Source organism: Neopelma chrysocephalum, unplaced genomic scaffold, assembly GCF_003984885.1.
Source record: "Neopelma chrysocephalum unplaced genomic scaffold, ASM398488v2 Primary Assembly neopelma1_22b, whole genome shotgun sequence".
NCBI classification, from domain to species: domain Eukaryota; kingdom Metazoa; phylum Chordata; class Aves; order Passeriformes; family Pipridae; genus Neopelma; species Neopelma chrysocephalum.
Window position 1 is genome coordinate 3,997,529 of NW_020897690.1, and position 22,209 is coordinate 4,019,737.

Consider the following 22,209-nt stretch of genomic DNA (forward strand, 5'->3'; position numbering starts at 1 on the left):
TTGAGGCTGGGTCAGACCAGGCATCAGCCTGTAAATCTCCAGCTCGGCACAACCCATGGCCAGACCAGGGCTGTGGCAGGACTGGAGCTGTAGCTCAGATGGGCCAAGCACTGGCAGCCCAGCCAAAAGCAGCTCCCACGGCCTGTGGAAGCCCTTGGCTGCTGCCTCCCTGCTGGCTGCCCCGAGCCTCTCCCCACTGTCCCCAGGGGGACAGGGCAGCCCTTGTTGCTCCATCCATGGCTAGCCCCCAACCCAGGAAGCCAAACCTGAAGGGGAGGGGATGCCCTCAGGCCCTTACAGCCACTATGGATAACAGTTCTCTTCCTCTTTGTGCATTAACCCCAGTGTTAACACCAGCCTGAAAACATTCAAGGTCAGGTTGGATGGAGTTCTGAGCAACCTGACCTAACTGAAGATGTCTCAGCTCCTTGCAGGGGCATTGGACATTTAAAGGTCTCTTTAAAGGTCTCTTCCAGCCCAAACCATTCTGTGATTCTGTGATTCTACAAAGCATACTTGCAACTGTGGCTTTCCTCAGTCTTTTCTATAGGTTACTTAAACCAAATTCATATGCTCAGAGACCATTAGTTTCCCTGACCATCTGAGCAGCCCCTCAGAGATCTGCTGTAGTAGTTTCAGCTCATCATTCCTGTGTGACCAGAGCTGTGCCTTGGACGTGGGACAACACTCACCACAGCCTCATGCAAGGTTTTCACCTCGCAAGGCACCACCAGCTGAGTTCTCAAATTATGTAGTTCTCTCCCATGGTAGACCTCCTGTGACCAGCTGATATACCCCTCTCTTTCTTACTCATTTCCAGCTCATGAGCTCCCAGATACCTAATTTTGTCCTGGTTTTATTTCTGTGATCCTCAGGGTCGTTGAGTTGTTCCTTCCCTGTCCTGACTCCATCTTCCAGCTTTATACTCTCAGCAAATTTCATCAGCACATTTCCTAGCATCTGTGGCACTGGGAAGCACACCGCCCAATAGGTTTGACTGAGAGGTGAACCTCCCTCAGTAATTCAGGTTACAACTACTTTTACTATAGCCAAGGGCCAACCACCATTTTACATTTATTTCAAGAATGTCTATAAAGCAATATGTGTTACTGAATTATTATATCCATGCATGGTTAACAGCTATATGTATCAGAGCTATTCCATTACTTACAAACAGCAGCAGCTTTGGCAGTTCCCATCTTAAAAGGGCTGGCTTTTTTTAGGGCAGGCACAAGGTAACAGCAAGCCTTATCTGATTTTTTACCTTTTTACATGTAGAATTACTTTATTCCTGTCTGCCACTGTTAGGAGCTGAGAGAACTCTTCATTAGGTGACCTTACTTCACTTGCACAACTTACTGTTCACACTGCACTTCCCTTATCTGACTGAGGATACTAAACTGTGAGGAGCTGTTGGCTCCCTCGAAGGAAGGGAGGCCCTGAAGAGAGACCTTGACAAATTAAGAGGGATGGGCAATCACCAACCTTATGAAATTTGACAGTGGAAAGTCAGATTCTGCACCTGGGATAGGGCAACCCTGGATCTACATACAGAATGAGATGCTGGAAAGCAGTGCCGTGAAAAGGGACCTGGGGGTCCTGGTTGATGGCAAGTTGAATATGAGTCAGCAGTGCCCTGACAGCCAGGAGGGCCAACTGTGTCCTGGGGGGCATCAGGCAAAGCATCGACAGCCGGTCGAGGGAGGGGATTGTCCTCCTCTGCTCTGCACTGGGGCAGCCTCACCTTGAATATTGTGTGCCTATTGTGTTGAATATGGTGTGTTTTGGGCACCACAATATACAAAAGACATTAAGCTGTTAGAGAGCATCCAAAGGAGGGCAACAAAGATGGTGAAGGGTCTAGAGGCGCAGTGGTGCGTCCCACCCCACCCATAGGCTGCACATGAAGCCACATGAGGAGCGGCTGAGGTCACTTGGTCTGTTCAGCCTGGAGAAGAGGACACTGAGGGGAGATCTTATTGCAGTCTTCAACATCCTGACAAGGGGAAGAGGAGGGGCAGGAACTGATCTCTTCTCTGTGGTGACGAGTGACAGGACCCATGGGAATGGCCTGAAGTTGTGTCAGTAGAGATTCAGGTTGGATATTAGGACAAGGTTCTTCACCCAGAGGGTGGTTGGGCACTGGAACGGCCTCTCCAGAGAAGTGTTCACAGCACCAAGCTTGACAGAGTTCAAGAAGCATTTGGACAATGCCCTCAGGCGTGACTCTTGGGGATGGCCCTGTGCAGGGCCAGGAGTTGGACATGATGATCCTTGTGGGTTCCTTTCAACCCAGGATATTCTATAACTAATTCTATAATTAGAATTCTATTCTATTCTACAGAATAGAAAAAATAGAATTCTATTCTATTCTATAACTAATTCTATTTATGGGCCGAGCTAAACCACATCTAAATCTGCTTAAATCTATTTAACCTACCTAAACAACAATAGGAGCATAAGTATACTCCTGTCCTCGGCTGGGATAATTCAGTTGTCCAGACAGGCTCTGCTCAAGAGGCCCCCTAAATTTCTCCCATACTATATTCGCCTATATATGATATTCCCGCTTATTATCCCCTGTAATATTTATCGTGTTTCTCTCTCTCACGTCCTCGCCCATCCCGTTTCACTGCAGAGTGGTAAGTTCATTAACACCTCGGGCGCTAATGAAGACCCCCCCCCCCTTCAGCACCGACGACCCCCACCCCCCGCCCCACAGCGGCCGCCCCTCCCCCACAGGACGGCAGAGGGGCGGCCCCGCCCCGCCTCGCCACAAGCCCCGCCCCCGGGGACCTCCTTGCCCGCGGATTGGTCGTTGCAGCGCGCGGCGCGGGGTGGGCCATACGGGGTATTTAAAGGGCAGTGGTGGCGGCAGCTGGAGCCACTCGCAGGGGAAGCCGGGACGGTGCGGGAACAGTGAGTGCGGGGCGGGAGCGGCCGGGCCCCTTCCCGATGTGCCGCGGCGGCACCGGCAGGCGGGGCTGGCCCGGCCTGGCGGAGAGGCGCTGGGAGTGCCGGCTACGCGACGTGCCCGGCAGGCCGGGCCTGGCCTTGCCTTGCCTTGTGTCCCGCAGTAGGAAGCGTCTGCTCGGCCTCCGGGCGCGGCGGCGCTGTGGCTGCCCCGGGAGGGAAGCTGTCCTTCGGAGAGTGCTGCCGCTGCGCCCCCCCGTCACCTTCCCCACGCTCGCTGTCCCTCCCCGTGAGCCTCCCCCGCGCAGTCCTTAGGAAGCCCACGGCGCACTTCCCTCCCTTCCACCCCGAGCCCTTGTGCTGCAAAATCCTGTAAAATAGCAAATTTAGCCTTTAGGTCAAACCTCCCGCAGAGCAGGGCACGGGCCTGTGTGCCGCTCCTGGCAGTGGCTTTGGGGGGCGGCGAGCGCTCGGCGATGGCTACGGACCGCTCCTAACTTGGTTCCCTGCCCTCCTCTGGGGCACTAATGATGCCTGTGGATAGGAAGGGCCAGGTTGTCTCCGTGCGCTGATAATCTCTTGGGTTTTTCAAAATGCCACTGTTGTATAGTCCTGTGAAAAGGTAAGACAGTGAAGTTTCTTCTGCATAGGTAGGAAGGGTTCAGTGCTCCAGTCTGAAGAACTTACAGGAAGTTCTAGCCTTGGTTTTGCAGAGGGAAGAGGAAGTAGCATCCAGCCTTTTGCTGTGCACTAAGCAGCATTTGCTTTTCCAAGTTCAGAGCTTTCTGGAGCAGGCTTTTTTGCAGCTCTACGGTGTGACTTGAGTGATTCAATGCCCCTCTGATTTTTAAGACTATTTAATTATGTTTAAGGTGATACTTAAAGCAGTTCTCACCTTGTTTGTGTTGGACAGGATATCAGCCTCCCTGTAATTTGCTGTATTTTGTGTCTGTGCAGTGAAGCGAGAGTCCTGATGTTGCTATAGGAACCGGTTGAGTGAAGGGGAGAGTCAGATGAACTGGACTGATGCCTGTGTGCTGGTTTCTCTGAAGAGCTCCAGTTGAATCATGCCTGAGCTCTAACTGCATGTCAGGATGGTGATTTCATTAGGGAAGCCCAGCCTCAGTGAAAAGCATTCCTTTAACTTGGTTATGTCCTTATAATCCTTCTGAAGGTGTTTAGTTTTCACCTTTCCTGACTATTAAAGAGGAAGCTTGACCTGTCTGGTGGTTTGGGGTTGTTCTAAGTGGTGTTTAAAAGTCATTATCCAAATTTAAACTTGATGGATGCTTTAAATTAAATAGAAACTCTCTCCGGTGAGGGAAATGATTTTTGTATGTCAAACACCAGTATCTGTGTAAGTACAACCCTGCTTGAAAGAAAGTGTGCGTCTTAAATTTGGGGTGGTACTTGTATTGCAGTATATTGTGTGGGAAACCTGCAGCTTAAAAGTATTAGTTTCAGCTATGCAGAGTAGTCAGCTGTTAAAGAAATCCTAAGACAAACAGTCAGATGCTTTAACAACTATCATACTTGTCTTGTGACTACTGTGTAGAAGTAGAAGAAAGGCTTAAAGGATCTGGCATAAAGCTGACTCAACAACATACTGAGTCACAGTCGCTGGTGCTGCTGAAAATGCTTGTTCAGTGTATTACACGGGTACTGGAGTTTTTCTTCTAGTCCAGATTTCAGAGGCATATTTCAGGAAGCCTCCTTCTCTGGAGATATTCAAAAGCCTCCTGGACACAATCCTGAGTAATGTGCTATAGGGGACCCTGCTGGAGCAGGGAGCTTAGACCAGATGACCTCCAGTGGTCCCTTCCAACCTTACCCATTCTGTGATTTGTAAAGCTGATTATTTTCCTGTCTTAGGGGAGATGCTGTATCTTTAGTTCTAACTTGAGATCTAAGTTTAAGCTTGTTGGTTTTGTTGCTTGATTGACCAGTATATCTTTTCAATATTGATTTCAGACGAGGAAGGAAGACAGAAAACTGAGAAGGGGAAAGGTCTTGGGTTTTCTCATGTGAAGTTCAGCTGAAACTAAAACAAAAGAAGGAAGTGGTAGCACTGAAGTAGTCAGTGACCACTTGCTCATGGCCTGCTGGGGCTGGCTTCTGTTCCCAGGGCTTCACTCTGACATTTCTTGGGAAGTCTGAGTGGCAGGTTGGGACTTTAAAGTAGAAGAAAGCACAGTTCTTAAGCTGCCTGCTTTTAAGTGCCCTTGTAGAACATTAAGTGTGGTGCTCTCTTGCACCTAGCTGCTAGCATTCAAGCCTGTGGCATACTATTAATTGAACTCATAATGAAATCTACTCTTTGAAGTTGCATTTCACTTGAGTAACATTTTGCCTGTAATTTTGCAGTGAAATGAAGCGTATGATTTCATTGAAGTATCTCTACAGACAGATGTATCAGATATACTATACTATATATACAGTCTCTGTATAAGCTTGCTCAGTTTAACTTTGAAAGTTATTTTGAGGGGAGAGGCAGAAAAAGTGGTGTTGCAATTTAAATATGCTTTTGTCACTGGGTGATTTCAAGGAAGGGAGGGGCCTCAAGTTTTATGTTGTTACAGTTTGGTGTGTGGCATTAGCAGTTGAAAGGCGAAAGTCTTCTGTGACTGCTTGATTACTGACTGTTGCTTCTTAAACCTGTGAAGGCTGAATTATTTTTCTGTCACAGGATCTTCAGCAACACTGTTCTAGTCAGAAAATGTCCACACTTGAAACTGTCTTTAAATACATTGATGAACACCAGGACCTCTATGTTCAGGTAAGTTCTCTTTGAGTTTTGTCTTGCAGGATGGGCAGCTATGGGATACTAAAAGTTAGGTGGTCATCTTCTAGCTTGTTGTTTCACCTGTATAATATACTCAATAAGAGAGAGTAATGTGAAGTAATTGGAGAGAGGGGAGAGCAAGCAGCAGGTGTAACTGATTTGAGTCAAGCTAGAAAACTGTTCTTTAAGTTTAGGCATAGGTTCTCTTCCAAAAAATAAATGTCCATGTTAGATTTATTAGGAAATTATCTATTACTGTATAGTGCAAACAGTGACTTCTTTAGAGGTACGAGAAGTTTGATACTGGCTCCTGAATGCAGAGCTAGATTTATAGTCTCTTCCCTTTTGAAATGGGAGATGAAAGTTCTAAATGAGGCTGGAATAAACCTTTCTTGTATGAAACCATTTATGTTGGGGTACAGAGGGAGAGGTTACCCTCTCCAAAGAGGGTAACTTTGTAGAGGGTAGTTGCAGCTTGTATTGCAGTGCTGTTTAGCTGTGAAGGAATCAGTGGTACAGCACTGTGAACTCGGGCAAGAACTATGCCAAGTGTTCAACTTCATTTCTGCCAGTTGCTCTTGCTGATCTCACACAGGGAGAAAAAGCTCAAGTGTCCTTTCTGAGAGGCCTGAAAGACATCAGCTGGTTCTGGATACTTAAAGAACAGCAACCAAAAAAGCACAGTATGCACAAGCTGTCATACTCTTAAACTTACCTTATATATTTGTAGAGTTTGTGCTGTACTGTAGGGGCAGCTGTAGGAGAGTGAGGTTTTTGAGAGGTTTTGAGTGTAATATTAGTGGTTAGAGTACTTCTTTGAGCAGAGGACAGAGTGGATTTGCCTCAATTAAAGCTTGACTTAAAACAGTGTTTGTTGAATAGCAGGGAGTTGTATTTGTATAGTGCCTGTCATGTGTAGTAAAACCTATAGCTCTTCCATATTTCTGTAGCGCCTGGCTGAGTGGGTGGCAATCCAGAGCGTGTCAGCATGGCCGGAGAAGAGGGGTGAAATCAAACGCATGATGGAGGTTGCTGCAAGGGATATTGAGCGACTGGGAGGCACAACGCAACTTATGGATATTGGGAAACAAAAGGTATGTGAGCATCTCCATGTCAGCTTAGTGGAAAAAGTCCACTTAGAAGACAAGGTGTTTTGCGCAAGAAGGTGCTGGTTTCTTATGTTCCCAGTAAGAAAGGTACTTAGTCTCCATAAAGTATAATTTAAAAAGCTGTTTATTAGAGTTACTACTATAAAGAAAGAGGACAGTATAGATACTCATGTCCCTGCAGCATCTAACAGGCATCCAACCAGCATGCAACATGCTGTTTAGATCCCATTCATGGGAATGTGATACCATTCTATTTTTTCAAGCTGTCTGATTCCACTGCCAGACAAAAGGGATATTCACATGAGAACTTCTTGATGCACTTTTAGATAAAGTCAAGGACATGCGGACAGTGTAATCACCAGTACCAAGTGGGAACTGCTTTCAGGTTACAGTCAAGTGGCTCAGTTTAACCTGCAGTCCAGGCATATGCACAGCACAGTACAGACAGGAAGGCAAAACTAAGTTCTGTGTGCAGCATAGCCTAGCACAGGCTTTGGTGTACTCAGATTAACTATGTAGATTGCTAATTTTTTATGTCTGGTAATCTTCTGCTCAGGATCACCACACAAGGGTCTTGTGGATAGTGGCCTAAAAAGTCAGAACCTGCTGGGATGTGGTGTCTTCCTGCCACACAGTCTGAGCTTTCTGTTAAAAACCTTTCTTATAGTGAACTTTGGGATCCAGATCAGTTAAGCATGTTGTATTAAATTTTGGACTGTATTAAATGTGTTTTAAATACTTTTCTGAATGAACAGAACACCTGCAAACAAAAGTGTTAGTGATTTTTAACAACAGGCTGGTGTTGGTCCTTAGACCCATAGAGTGTAAAGATACTGACTGAGGTTTCAATAAGTCTTCCAAAAGACCCTTGGGCTCTTTTGAAGTGTTACGTTTGTCACCAGATTGCATTGTTCCCGTACCAGATAAAAAAGTATCATTAAAAGAATGAGTTCCCTCCTTGTTTTTAGCTATCTAGACTGCTTTTTTCCCCCTGAGAAATGTGTGTGCCTATGAGAACGATAATAATAATCTTGTCCTCAGGAACCATCCACTTGACGTACCGCTCCTTTGAAGTGCCTAGTCACTATATGCCAGAGAATAAGACCCATACCAAAATTATTAGACAAGCCTTTGGATAGTGGCATTAAAAATCCTGTTGTACTGGAATGTTTGCTAGTTTTAGAAGATTATCATTGTAATTGGTGGGAAAGAATGCTGAGTGAAATCTGCATGTATTGGGACCTTCTGAGCTGTTCTTGCCTTTGCCAACTGGATTACACTTGTTTATAGGACTACAGGTTCCTGCAAGGAAACAACTTACTTCATGTACCCTCTTGGGAGAGAATCTGTAGGATAATTCGAGCTCTGCTGCTGCGTGCAGCCTAAAATCCCATCAAAAGTGTTTCAATTAATTCAGAGACAAAGTTGTTCCTTTCATCACTAACTTTTTGGTAGCTTATTTTAGAGTTTTATGCATAACATTATTATTTAGAAAACTTTAATCCAGCTGCAAAAGTTAATATAAAACTAAACACTGGAGTTAAGTATAGACAGACCTAGTCAGTGTATTAGGTACATTCCTGCTATATCTATGAAGGACAATGTAAAGCAACTGGTTAACTTACCTGATCAAAGTTTACTGCTGCACAGCAGTTTGTTCTGTGTACTGATTGCTGTAAATTCTTGCACTAGTTCTTTAATCATGTAGAGCTGCATCTGGCCAAGGACCAAGTAACCTGTTGATAAAAAAACGAGTTTGGAGCCCATATGAGCAAAAAGTGAAAGCTGATCTTGATCTGCTGAACAGTGTGTAGGAGTATGTGTTCACTGAAAGGGAAATACATGCTGACTGAGAATAGCATGTGATAATTGCTTATGGGGTATTCCAAAGGACTAAGCCAAGTTCAACTCTTGAACTCTTGAACAGAGTTCATCAGCACTACTCTGCCCTTAGCTTAACAACATAGACTTATATAGAGAAATACAGCTGTTATGCTGATCTTATTTGGGTGTAGGCACGTTACACTCAGAGATACCACTGTCAGGAAATTTTTGTCTAGGGAGCTATACTGTAGACAGGATGAAAGTGCAGTGATAAGCAACACAGAATGCAATGTTGAATGGAGTTTATCGCTTATGCTGAGGTCAGCATCAGACATGGCAGTTTGGTGTGCAGTCAGCTTGCTCTGCTAAAGTCTGATGTAGGATTGGTAGTTTAAAGCTAACAGTTCTGAGTAGCTTGGAACTTTCTGATTGTTACTGGGACTTGTTGGAAAGCTAACTGGCCTGATACCTTCTCTGGCACCCTGCTTCTGGCAATCAGTTTAAGTAGCTTGGTTTTTTTAGCTGTCTGTCCCCTTAGTGTCATAACCTCCACAGTATTAAAATAATTCATTTATCTGATAAAAACATGTTCCTCTGACATTCCACATATGAATAAAACTTCTTCCCTCCTATTTCTAGCTGCCTGATGGATCAGAGATCCCTCTACCACCAATTGTTCTGGGAACACTTGGCACAGATCCACGCAAAAAGACAGTGTGTGTATATGGTCACCTGGATGTTCAGCCAGCAGCACTAGAGGATGGCTGGGATAGTGAGCCCTTCACACTGGTAGAAAGAGATGGTAAGAGCAGTGGATTTCACTGTGAACACTTCTGTGGTATTCCTCAATTGTTCCAAAGTTGTGCCATTGATTGAAGGGGAGGAGAGTAAGAACAGGTATGAGTGTTTATTTAATACTGTTGAGGTAAAATATGCAGGAGGGAGAATGGTAAAAAAAGTAGAACTGCAAAATCTCAGCTGGTCTCAGGGCTTGTTTCCTTTTCTGATAGTCTAGGAGGTACTTGCATGTTATCTTCGTTGTAGCTACAGCACAGTCTTAACTGCTGCTTTCCATGGTAACATTTTGTTGCCAGAAAGCTTTTTGGAACTAGATTCTTGTGCTGTTCGCAACTTGCAGCCTGTAAGGTCATGTCAAGACTACAGGGATTTTGAACCATTAACTGGGAAAAAATACTCAACACAGCTTCTCTATGCCTGAAGACTGGAGTGTCACAGCAGTCTCCCTGGGTCACCTTGTGTTTGCAAAGTGTGCTACCGTGAGTACTGCAGAAACTGTGTTTTGCAGAGCTGGTGCCCAGACAAGTGTCCCTCTCCTCTAAATGGGAATGAAGAAATGGTGCAGTAACTCCTATTGAAGCAGCATTGCCAGTAGCCAAGATGACTAAAACTCTTTTCTGTTTAAAGCTGGTGCTACCAACAGCCTCTTCCTTGTTCCACTTTCTCAGTGTTAGTGTCAAAGGTCATATGAATAGAAGGACATTAACCACTTGTCTTGCATAAGTGTAATGATTGCCAGAAAAAGGAGTATCTGTGGTAACTAGTATTTCTACTTGGGCCCTTGGTCATAGGCAACAGAGTCCAAGTTACTAAGTTGGATTCTCTCATCTGATAGCAAGACCTAGATTTGCCTTGGGCTGTGGCTTGTCTCTGTGCAGCCTGGCAGTGCAAGAGGCATTTTCACCAATGGCTCTTTACCTTGCAAGCTGTCTGTCCTGTTCTGTCACTGTGGTTACACCTGGTGCTTAGGGGTTGTAGCCACAGCTCTGAGTTACAAAGATATCTGCCACTGTGATCCCACATGCTACGTTTTCTGGAAATTCCCTGCAGCCTGTAAAACTTGCCTTTGACTAAAACCTGTTCTAGGGAGATCCAGTTTTGTCTGGAGAATCCAGTGAACTGATTTGTCACTAGCTACTGAATTCTTACTCTTCAAACAGAGTTATTGAATTGTAGCTAATATTGGATAGGTTTCTGTTGAAAGGAGGGAGCTTGTTTCTGTACACTTACTACTGTGTTTGTAGAAAATTATATTATTATGAATGATAAGGCAGTTACATCTTTTCCAGACTTATATTCAATTCCTGTCTAGGGAAGAGCTGGGGGGAAAAGGTGAGGTAGCTCTGAAAGTGGGAGAACTATTGCAGTCCCACTTGCAAAAGTGTATGAAGCAGGATGCAAAATTGCTACTTCAGAAGAATCAGAAATGAAAGGTTTTATATAAGCAGGGCTAAAAAGACTATCCAAAAAGATGTTTCCTCCTGTAGGCAAGAGGTGACGCTTCATGCTAATTTTTTTCCACCCTGGTTAATTTGTATCTTGTTTCTACAGGAAAGTTGTATGGGAGAGGATCAACAGATGACAAAGGTCCAGTGCTTGCCTGGCTGAATGCCTTGGAGGCTTATCAACAAACTAACCAGGTCTGTGCCCAAAACATATTCTACTTTTCTACTTACAACTGATTCTAGCAATAAATGTTATCCAAGCCACAAATGCTTGTGAGGGAAGCCTGCTTATTCAGCTGATCAGAGGAATGATGCAATAGTCCTTTAAATTCACTTATGTACTAGTAGGGTGGAGTTGACTTGCTGACAAGTTGATCTGTTAGTTGCTTGGTTTGCACTTTAAACAATTTTCCTTTAATGAAACGGATTGGAAGGAAAATACATATGCAAGCATGTGGAGCATGATGAATAATCAAATGTGATCACTATCATGTAAGGATGTCAAATTAGCTTGACCTTTATCAAAACTTAATGTCTCACTGCCACTGAGCTCTAAGAGGTTAACTTAGTAACACTGACCTGCAAGCTTTGCTCTTTCTGTTCAAGAAAATGTGCAATTGAAAATAGCTCAGAGTGTCTGCTTTATCTTGCTGGACAAGTTCCTATTACTTGTGAGAAGAATGACTAGTTCTCTATTCCTGTCTAGGTGTATATAGAATATGGTAGTCTGAATAGACAGGGTAGCTCTGCTCCTACAGTGGCATGCAATTTCTGCTGTGTTCCCACAGTTAAGGGGCTTGGGAACAAGTTGTTCTAGAGCTCGGTTAAAACTTTTTGAAGAGTTTGAATTGCATCAGATGAGGAGTGGTATAAGTGTCCTCAATGTAAGTGCAGTCCAAACTTTATAATAGTTTGTGTATAATTAACAAATTCCACTGTCATGGAACTAATTTCCCCATGTCTATTTTTTTTGCTTTGAGCATGACAAATGAAAATTACTGATTGCTGAAGTAGTACAGCATTTTCATACTTAGTCTGTTCTTGTTTTTCATTTCAAAGGACTTTCCAGTAAATATTAAGTTCTGCCTAGAGGGTATGGAAGAATCAGGATCTGAAGGCCTTGATGAACTGATTTTTGCTCAGCGAGATACTTTCTTCAAAGATGTGGATTATGTGTGCATTTCTGACAACTACTGGCTAGGCAAGAAGAAGCCTTGTATCACTTATGGCTTGAGGGGCATCTGCTACTACTTCATAGAAGTAAGTGCTGAGATACACCACAAAACCAGTATGATTAAACTGAATTTTCTACTGGAGAAAGGTGGTAGCTCAAACTTTTTCATGCCAATAGCTTTTCTTCAGAGAAAATCAAACTGACTACTCTAAGTAGAATGGTTTCTCCTAATTGTCTGAATAATTTTATTTCATTACCTTATCTGATGCTTGTGTGGTAGGGATAGCTTTCAGATGTATGAAGGAGGAGAAGCCAGCAACCTTCTCTGGAGGGTTGTTTCAGAGTGTAGATATCTTCATCCAGATAGATCCTTGAGTGCAGGAAGAGATATCACCACTCAAGTCCCCAAGGTTGGGACAGTACTAAGGGCATGTACTCCACAGAACAATACAAAGCAGATCTGTTTTAATGTACTACAACTGAGTGGTCTGGTTTCAAAACTAGGTGCATTCTCAAAATACATGCAGGAAAAAGCTAGGGTAAATGTCTGTGGTGTATTTGACAGTATCTTCATGCTAAAATTAACCTGAATCTTAATTCACTTCAATCAGGTGGAATGTTGTGACAAAGACCTTCACTCTGGCGTTTACGGTGGTTCAGTACATGAGGCCATGACAGATCTCATTGCTTTAATGGGTAAGAAAAAGCACGTTTCACTAAATGCATTTAAAATGGGAATAAGAACCATTAAAACATGAGTGAGTTTGCAGTGGGGAGGTTGGTAAGAGCTGCTTGCACTAGCAAAGCAATGGCCAATGAAATGGAGCTTGCCAGGTATGCAAGGCCAATGCCTGAGATACAGAGATACGGTGAAGGTCTTGCCAAAAGGTTGTCTATCTACTCTAGCTTCCTCTAAAATCTTGCTGCAAATTTACATGTTAATTAAATCAGCTGCCTTCTCAAACTCTACTATGGATGTGATATTGAACTCTTTTGGACTCCTGTCTTCAGCCATCCAAATGTAACAGTAGAATTAAATACAGTAGAATGTAACAGTAGAATTAATACAAGTAACATGCGAGTGCACATTTTGGATAGCTGCAAATTCTGTAAGTGCCTTCCATGCTCAGTGGTGCATGCTCTGGGAGATAGAGGTCTGAATTTCTTTACATTTACGAAGCTTTCAGAAGGCCAAGACCTGTGTTTCCCAAGGAAAGTGTTCCCAGCAATGACACCTTGTATATTCTGGTTTGAATACTGACAATAGGAGTTTCTTGTTTACAGGTTGTCTTGTAGACAAGAAAGGGAAAATCCTCATCCCAGGTGTTAATGAAGCAGTGGCACCTGTTACTGATGAGGAGCTGGCGTTATATGAGAAGATTGATTTTGACCTGACAGAATATGCAAAAGATGTAGGAGCAACAAGACTCCTGCATGATACAAAGGTATGCTGCACTCCTTCCTTCCTACCCTGTTTAGATCAAGCTGTCTATGTTAGCTTGATCTTCTGTAGATATATTTGTAGTTACCAAGTAATTTAGTAGGCAGAGGTTCATCTGATGTCTTTAAAATGGTGAGAATGCCTTGAAGATAGTTTTACCTACTGTATGGTTGACTGCATACTTAACACTTTACTGAGGAATGGCTAGTGTTAGGTGCTTGAAAATTTAGTCTAGGTTATCCCATGTTTAAGGCAAGCAGCCTAGGCAACTCTAAATTTGCTCCTTAGTCTTTGTATAAGTAGCATTTCAAACTTGTACAGAACTTTCTTTATCTAGTGCTGTTCTCTCAATGCTAGATAAGAATGTTAGCAATTTTTCAGAGATCAGACAGCACATTTACACAAAACATCTGATTTCCTACATCTGTAAGAAGTTCAATGTGTTATCAGAAATAAAGTAGTCGCTTAGAGATGATTGCTCATTAGGTGAAAAAACAGCTTTAAATCTAGTTGTGATGAATTTAAGGCTGACATACTGAACATCCTTCTAGACTGGCAAGCAAGGACTGTTTCATAGTCATGAACTCGGCAGCTACCCAAATCTTTGAACAGGCTCAAGTTCAATAAACTCATGTCTGAAGTTAAATCTTCGTCCTGGGAGCTCTCCAAATGAATGCTTTTAACAGCATTGAATCTTGCAAGGTACAGGTATTACATACTAATTTTAAAACCCTAGATGTAAATACATCTCCTATCATAAAAAGCAGACACAGATGTTGTAAAAGGCAAGTTTACATGTGCAGGTCTGTATTCTGTCCTAGTACTGTCAGGAGGAGACTTCAAACTCAACTCAAATAGGTATAAGAAACAATTTATATCCTCAACCTTGTCTTTACACGCTCAGGTTTATATCAGCTGGGAGCACAGAGACTTCCTTGTTTAGCCTTGTCCCATAAAGTAATGGATGAATTATAGCTTGTATATAAGGAGGAGCTGGCAAGATGCTCTTTGTGATACTGAACTGAGGCTGTTCAGTCTTGGCTAAACTGAAATCCTAGCTAAGGGAGTTCTAAGCTGCATGCAAGAAGGGTTTTAAGGCCAAGGAGAGGTATGGGAGAGAGGTGAGAAACATGTGACTTCCAGGTGAGAAACAATGTGCTTGAGAGATTTGAACTGTGACAGTTATATTTGCTTTGAGAGAAGAATAGGGGCAGGTTGTACCTGGAACAAACCAAACTGTTCACATAAAGGCCACCAAATTTCTAAGTCTCCTGAATTTCTGCAGCGAGGTTCAGGCTTGAGACACTGTAGCTGTGTCTGTACAGGACAACTCAACAGCTGTGTTGAATTCAAGGTCCAGTGTACTCAGCAGCTGTGTCCGAGGCAACAAGGACGAAATACAGGAAGTGTACCTGGAAGGCAATAGTGGTCAATTGAATCAACCTGGAGATTAGGCATTTAAATACAACTGATGATGTAAAGAAAAGCACACTGAATGCCTCAGTCTGAGCAGTGGTGAGGCTTTTAGAAAATGTGTGAACTTCAGCACGTGTGTGTTGGTGATGAAGGCACCTGCCTTCACCTACACACTGCTTGAGCACCTAATAAATGTCCTGGTCAGAAGCAGATTGATCATGTCCTGCAAGTTCCATAGAACTACGAGAAAGGCGAACTAGAGCTATTGAATCTATTAAGATGCTGAGAATCCAGCTGGTGTATCAAAATGTATGCTTACTGGGAGTAACAGCTTCTGAGTGGTCTTCAATGAGCTGCATTTCTCCATGGGAGAAAGCACTGTTTCTTGCAAATTCTTTATTAGATTGAAGAAATCAATACTTCAGGGAATGCTGTCAAACTTCACATAACCTTGCATCTTTCTCTTTGCTTCTGCAGAGAGATATCCTTATGCATAGGTGGAGATACCCTTCATTGTCTCTCCACGGAATTGAAGGAGCCTTCTCAGCCTCTGGAGCCAAGACTGTTGTTCCTAGGAAAGTGATTGGCAAGTTCTCAATCAGGCTTGTGCCAAACATGACTCCTGAAGAAGTCACAAAACATGTATGTTGACATGGATTGCTGGTATCAAAACAACTGTCTCTAAACTTCTCCTGTTCCCCATGCCTGGGGGAAGAATTTTTCTGTTTTCTAAAGCAGTTCTGTTCACTTACTTTGCTACTGTCTTCCCTGTTCTGCACCTCAATGCAAAATAATTGAGGGATTCATTTTGTGGTGCCACACTGGACTGCTGTCGTCTGACTACCCAATTGCTCTAAACTCAAAGAAAAGGCTTAGGAGTAAATGCTAATGTAATTGTAGGGCACGTGGCTTGCCAGAAATGCATATTCAAAAACATAAGTATTTGACATGTTGGCTAAGTGTTCTACACTATACTGTTAATTTGCCTGAAGGAGATATTCTGACTTCAGAATGGAGAATCATAGGAATAATGAAGTAAGAGTAATAGGAAAAGTATTGCTGAACTGTTGTAGTGACCTGCAAGTCCCTAAGATGCTTTTAGAATATGGACTTTACTAGTGTTCCTACAAATACTAACAGTAGATAAGATTGTTCAATCTTTCTTATAGGTTAAAGACTACTTGAACAAAAAGTTTGCGGAACTGCAGAGTCCCAACAAATTCAAAGTGTACTTAGGCCATGGTGGAAAACCCTGGGTGTCAGACTTCAACCATCCCCACTACATGGCTGGTAGGAGGGCCATGAAGACAGGTCAGTGGGTTTTTCACTTGGCATTGGTAAGATTAAAAAGGTCTTGTTCTGCCACCTCAAGAAACACTGAAGAGGCCATGTTTGAGGAATATTTAGTGTTCTACACTTATCTAATAACTTTGGCTCACTAAATAATGAAGTGTGTCGTGCAATCCTTAAACTGAAGTTTGAGGTACAGGAAGGAAAGAAACTGGATATCCCATTCATTCATTACTGTTCTGGAACAAGTCTGTTGGTGTGTTGTTGCTTTTGCATATGAGACTCTTAGTTCAGATCACCCGCTGAGCCAAATTCCTTGAAGCTTAGTCGTTCTAGCACCTATCTTAATTGGTTTTGGTAGGGCAGCTAGAGCAAAACTAACTTGTGTTGGAGTACAGACAGGCTTTCAGATGAAGTACTGACGTGTAACTGTTTGAACTGAACTCTGAAAGTAACAATACTCCAGTGCTACATCTGCTGGGGGAAGCTCCACGGTTCTGTGGCCTGCGCAGTCTGGCTGATTTGGCCAGCACCTAGTGCTGGTACTTGATGGCTTAAGTGAGGATTTGTTAGAAAAACAAATGTAACTCCAAACTGACTAGAATATCACTTTTCTAGTTTTTGGAGTTGAACCAGACCTGACAAGGGAGGGAGGAAGCATTCCTGTTACGCTTACTTTTCAAGAAGCAACAGGCAAGAATGTCATGCTGCTTCCTGTTGGAGCTGCAGATGATGGTGCCCACTCTCAAAATGAGAAGCTAAATAGGTAAGAGTATTTATCCCTGTGTCAAGGTGAGTTTATTGTGGGCATGTATTATGAAAAACGCTAAGAATTGAACTCTTGCTTTTCTTTAATTCTCTGGAAGACAAAGTGCCATTTCTCCCTAGCAGAGAATGACTGATTGGGTAACTAGTCTGTAGTGGGATCTCGATCTCTACTGTTTCTGGCTTTATACACTTGAAACCAGAAGCGGGTTTTATACTTTGGTCTCTAAGCTTGGCTACCCACTACTCAGAGTGGTGTTTCTGTCTTGACGGGGGAGATGCAGGAAGCTTGGGAGTAGTACCTGTTGCCTGCAGCAGCAATGCCTGTAGTGTTTGTCATGTGTGTGGGACTGATGTATGGGCTTTGCAAAAACCACATCTGCTAGAAATACAGCTCAACTAAGACAATGCTAATGGAAGCTGTCTTCTTTCCAGGTACAACTACATCCAGGGGGTGAAGATGCTTGGTGCATATCTCTATGAGGTTTCCCAGCTGAAGGACTAAATTAGACACCTTACCTTATGGTTTATGGATCAGAAGTGTGAATTTTCTTACAAAATGTCATCAATCGCCAGAGTTACATGGCTCCCCTTTTCCACGAACACTCCACCACCACTGCTTTGGTGGAGGAGAGGGAAGCATGCAGTTCCATTTGACGAACATGTGTACCAAAAATACTTCTTTAAATGCTTACTTTAAATTACGAGACTATTCCTTGTCTGGTCAGCAGTCCTGAGCTGCATCTGGGTCTCCTCTGTATCACTTCAGTTTGCTATATTCATCTACTTTTCCTGTAAAGCAAGAGGAATGGTTTGTTCTCAACAGTTTAAGCAGCCATAGCAGTTGCAGAACTGCCAGCTAAATTTAAGGCTCTTATTCCTGGGTGTGTCCTGGAAGTAAGTAGTCAGTGACAGATAATGGGGCTACACTGGAATGTGTTAAAACTGTAGTGAGACACCTGTCTTTGCTAACTGAGTGATTTGGAAGAGCACTTTGTCTCTTGCAGTTTGTCTCTGCCTGTCTGCAGGTTTCAATTTACAGTGAATCAGGGTATAACAAATTTCACTGTGGTAACAACTGCTGGCCATTTTTGTAAAGCTGCCTTTGTACTACCAAAAAAGGATAATAAATAATCATGCTATAGTTTGGCTCTTGGTCTCTAAAGATTAAATAATGACTTGGGAGCGGAAAGCAACTTACAGAACTTGAGAGGGACACTTCTATGACTATAGAGGCAGATGAGCAACATGGCTGCACAGACCTGGGAATATCCTGGGAATCCAAGTGTTTATTCCTAGGCTCTGGCTCTGTTTACAGCTTGTTGACTTGAAGCACATGTTGCAAAATCCTGTTCTCCTGAGAGAAAGCAAGCTCAAAATGTTTAATTTTGGTTCTGTAAGCCAGATCATCACACTGTAGCACAGCTGATGATCCTGCAAGGGAGTGGGTGGGATTTGTGATCTCTCCCTGCTTATGCCTACCTGTTGGAACTACTGACTGAGGTACAACTTCAAGCTGTCTTCTGGATACATTAAACTCCAACACCTGTTATTATGTGAAAAGACCAAACTCTCCTAAATATGTTTGGATTGGGATTACTGTTTCTGAATTACCTGACCAGCACTAGAGCATGGTGCATTCTATATCCTGACATAGGTGAACAGCATGTGATGCTTTCCTCCCATGAGGGGCAGAAGGCAGGAGAGTCTTCTCTGTCTGGTTTTCACTGTTGCTTGATCTGGAGACTTAATAGTGTTGGGGTAGGGAGTCTTCTGGTCTCCTCGAAGCTTCTAAAGTGTCTCTCTCTTGTTTTGTTCTTTTTGGTTTGTCACTGGAGTTAATGGCTGGAGATAATCTGGTACCATTAAACTCTGCACATGCAGCTGGGGTACAGTCAGACCCATGTCATACACCTGCTTCGGTACTTGTGAGCACCAGGCACCTGCACAGCACTGAGAGTTGGCTGCTGGGTTCTCACCTGGCAGTGACAGTGGAACTACTCTGCTAAAACATGCAGGATGCACATAGGACAAGACTGGCATACCAGCATATTTGAAGGTCATCTGTATGCTGAGATCAGGGTAACTAGTCTTAGCAGTCAATGTATCTTCCTTGGTTACTGAATTGACACTTTAGACTTCTCTAAATGGGGCAACGGTTACATAAAAAGATGATTCCCTCACTGTTGGTAGTTTTATGTTGCTTGTTTTCTATTCACCAACCTGAAAAGCATCAAAACTTCAGAAAATCTGGATCCTGGACTGAGGTAATACTTGTTTCTCATGATGTAAAGAAAAAGCTGTTTGGGCAGGAGGAAAGCTGTTAGTTTTTATGCATTATGTTCTGTACTATGTTCAGAAAGTATATCTGGTAGTCCTATTGCATTTGTAACAAATTTTTTGAGAATCAGTTAATTGGCTCAAGCTCTGCACTGAAGATGCTGCATCGGATCTTACACTTCCTAAGTACAGCATGGCAGAGTTGTGAAGGAGGCCCAAAACAGAAGGGTGTTAAGGAGTCTGTAGAAGAGGCTGAGAAACAGATACTGTTGAAAGTAAAGCAGAAATATTTTGTCATGGGGTGAGTACCAGAACACTGTGAAAAGGAGATTAAAATCGGACTTTGGCCTAAGCAAAATGTAGGGGTCTATTTAAGCACACAGGAGCAAGCTGCTAAAGTACTGAGTACTTTGAGATTTAATGGGACTTCAGATTTCTTTAGACATATAATTTTAAAGTTGGAAATCAGCAGTATCTGTTACCTTGCTACAACGGAGCTTGTTTTAGCTGTAACCTCTCTTGTCCCAGCTGAAGGTGACCACAAAAGCAGTAGTACTTGGCCTGATTGAACAATGCAGGCAGAAAGAACTAATGGTGCCAGCTTATTTCTGTAGCCTACCTGCTTCAGACCTGACTCCTTGAAGACTTCTAGTTGCAGAGATCTGGTTTGCTGCATCCTTAAATGCTTGTGCATGGTATGAAGAGTTTGCTTACCCCAAGTTGTTTGAATAACAGCACTGTTGTACAACACAGAAGTGCCTGACCTGAGAAAGTGAGAACTGCTCATGAAAACCAAAGTGCATCAGTGAAGCACAGATCCTCATGGCACCATCTGCTGGGAGTGCAAAGGCCGCTTGGCATTTCCCACACAGAACTTAACAGCATTGCTTTACCTGCTACGGGTAAAGGCTTGCTGAAAGGCTTGGCCAGGTCGAGTTAATACATAGCATGAAAGCTTTTATAATTAATATCTCGCAATAGTTACTCATTAAAAGACTTCTAAGTGAACGGATATAACTGCCAGACTGGTCTGTAGCTAGAGGATGGTACCACTAGGAGGAGGGCAAGACTGCAGCAGTTTCAGGTGGTTCTGGTTAGCCTGGGTAGCTGCTATGTGTCTTTGCTGTGCTAAGTAACTCCTACCCACTGGTAAGCACCAGAAAATCTTCCTGCTGGTTTTGCAGTTTCTTCCTTATGGCCTTTGCATACAGTCACCATAGTCTGTCTGGGTTGGAGTTATGTCTGCAGCAACTTTACAAATGTGAACAGCTACAAAGTCCCATCTTCCTGAGTGGAGAAAAATGTGTCAGGTCTGTTTACAAGCAACCCAGCCAAAATTCAGGTGCTTATCAGATTAGCAAACTTGCTAACCACATCCCTTTTGATAATTTTGGCTGGGCCCAGAAGGGGGACATTGCTTAGACTAAGCTTAAGCAGGCAAGTATTGCTTCAAGATTTTTTTCTTTTTCATATCCAGGTTTTACTTGTCTACGACTTGCCTCTTAGGGGTAACGAAGTAGGGCCCCAACTTACTGCCAGTTGACCCAAAGGGCATGTAGCTGTAAATCAGTGGGATTTTTCCTGTGAGCCTCTGTTTAGCTAAGTTACATCAAAATACTTAAAGTAGTTGGATCACCCTTGTACCCTGTGTGTGCCCTTAACTCCAAGATAATTTTGCTTTTCTTGTCTAGATTCCCTTCCAGTCCAACTTGAAGGAACTGGGTAACACTATTTTATTTGAAAGCTGAGCTTTATTGAAAGTAATTAGGAGATTTGTACATCCTCACTTTGCTATATTTTTTATTTCTTCTTTCTTAAGTTACTCAAGTCAGCAGCAGCAGTTTCCTGGAAAGCAGTTCTGAGGCCTAGGAGAATTACTTGCAGAAGGATGACTTCATGAATAGGCAGTTGGAAAAAAAAGGAATGGTATCTGTATGCCATAAAAGCAAAACACCTTCTTCCATCCTTTTCCCTGATGTGGAAGGATGGCTTGATTCCTGGTAGGAATGGAACATGTCTTGATCAGTGGCATGTGGCTGTCAGAAAGTCTAGATGGCTTGTACTTTCAGCTCTTCTATTCCAAAAATGGAGAGAGATCTACAATTTGCATTTTACAACCACTTGTTCTCAGGGTGAAACTACAGCAGAATTGAGAATACGGACTTCTGGCTTGCAATACCTCATTGCTCACTAGATTTCTTGTGTCTTAGCAAAATCCATGACAGTGCATCTTGACATGTCATATGCACTTAAAAGAGCAGATGGAGTTATTACAAGCTATTATCTCTAAATGAATAAGCCATTTAAAATGTAATTTTCCTTTATTCTTTGTGTTCTGGGAAACAAAAGCATACACATTAAAAACACAGCCCTGATTTTTCAACTATGATGCTGTCCATTTTAGGCTTCTCAAGCACAATATTTCCTAATTTGAAACTTTTTAACTTGCAAAGCAGACTTTAGTTTAGCATAATGAGTTTGGATGTACTAACTAAATCAAAACTTTAAGAGCTTCAGCTTTGTGATCTTGACCTTGAAGCAATGTGAACAGTGGAGATAACATAGAGCTAATCTAGATAAAGTATTCCAGTTTGTTCAGCCTGTCAAACTGCTAGCTCAAAAAATTACAATTTTTTTCAATGTTATCTGAACTCATTCAATTAAAATATAATAGATTCATGTGTTATATATGCATTTACATTATGAGGAGTCAGTCTGAATAAATTGCCTTCCTGATAATTAATGAAGTTAGGCAGGGAATTTAAATCACTCTTCAGAGAATCTACTTAGGCTACACAGGAAAGTTTAGGGGATAATTTTGAGTCTTGTCCCTTGCTAGCTTGATCATACCATTTTACATCATGATGTTAGGTTATGACAAGCCCTGAATGCAAAGACATGTTTTTTCTAATATTTTTAAATATTCATTTTTCTATTAATTTTGTATATCCTTAGTGATTCTGGGATTTCTT

At 42.8% G+C, this 22,209-nt stretch overlaps 1 protein-coding gene across 4 annotated transcripts; it reads left to right on the forward strand.

The window, feature by feature from the left end:
• Nucleotides 1–2,828: 2,828 nt before the first annotated feature.
• On the forward strand, nt 2,829–18,101 carry CNDP2 (carnosine dipeptidase 2). 4 transcript variants are annotated; one of them, XM_027678418.1, is made up of 13 exons: nt 2,901–2,919; nt 5,278–5,345; nt 5,597–5,689; nt 6,646–6,789; nt 9,268–9,430; nt 10,978–11,066; nt 11,931–12,131; nt 12,657–12,741; nt 13,330–13,490; nt 15,380–15,544; nt 16,072–16,213; nt 16,811–16,958; nt 17,393–17,528. In XM_027678418.1, the coding sequence occupies exons 3-13, from the start codon at nt 5,630–5,632 to the stop codon at nt 17,460–17,462; spliced, it is 1,428 nt and encodes a 475-aa protein (XP_027534219.1). In that variant the 5' UTR covers nt 2,901–2,919; nt 5,278–5,345; nt 5,597–5,629; the 3' UTR covers nt 17,463–17,528. The 4 variants fall into 4 exon arrangements, with proteins under 4 accessions (XP_027534194.1, XP_027534202.1, XP_027534211.1 ...); XM_027678393.1 differs by lacking the exon at nt 5,278–5,345 and having other exon boundaries at nt 2,829–2,919; nt 5,600–5,689; nt 17,393–18,101; XM_027678401.1 differs by lacking the exon at nt 5,278–5,345 and having other exon boundaries at nt 2,860–2,930; nt 5,600–5,689.
• The last annotated feature ends 4,108 nt before the right edge of the window (nt 18,102–22,209 follow it).

Coding starts and splice junctions, on each gene's coding strand:
- CNDP2 (XM_027678393.1), top strand. CDS start 5,630: ATGTCCACACTTGAAACTGTCTTTAAATACATTGATGAACACCAGGAC. Junction 6,790..9,267: donor TGGATATTGGGAAACAAAAG/GTATGTGAGCAT, acceptor TCCTATTTCTAG/CTGCCTGATGGATCAGAGAT. Junction 16,959..17,392: donor CAAAATGAGAAGCTAAATAG/GTAAGAGTATTT, acceptor TCTTCTTTCCAG/GTACAACTACATCCAGGGGG.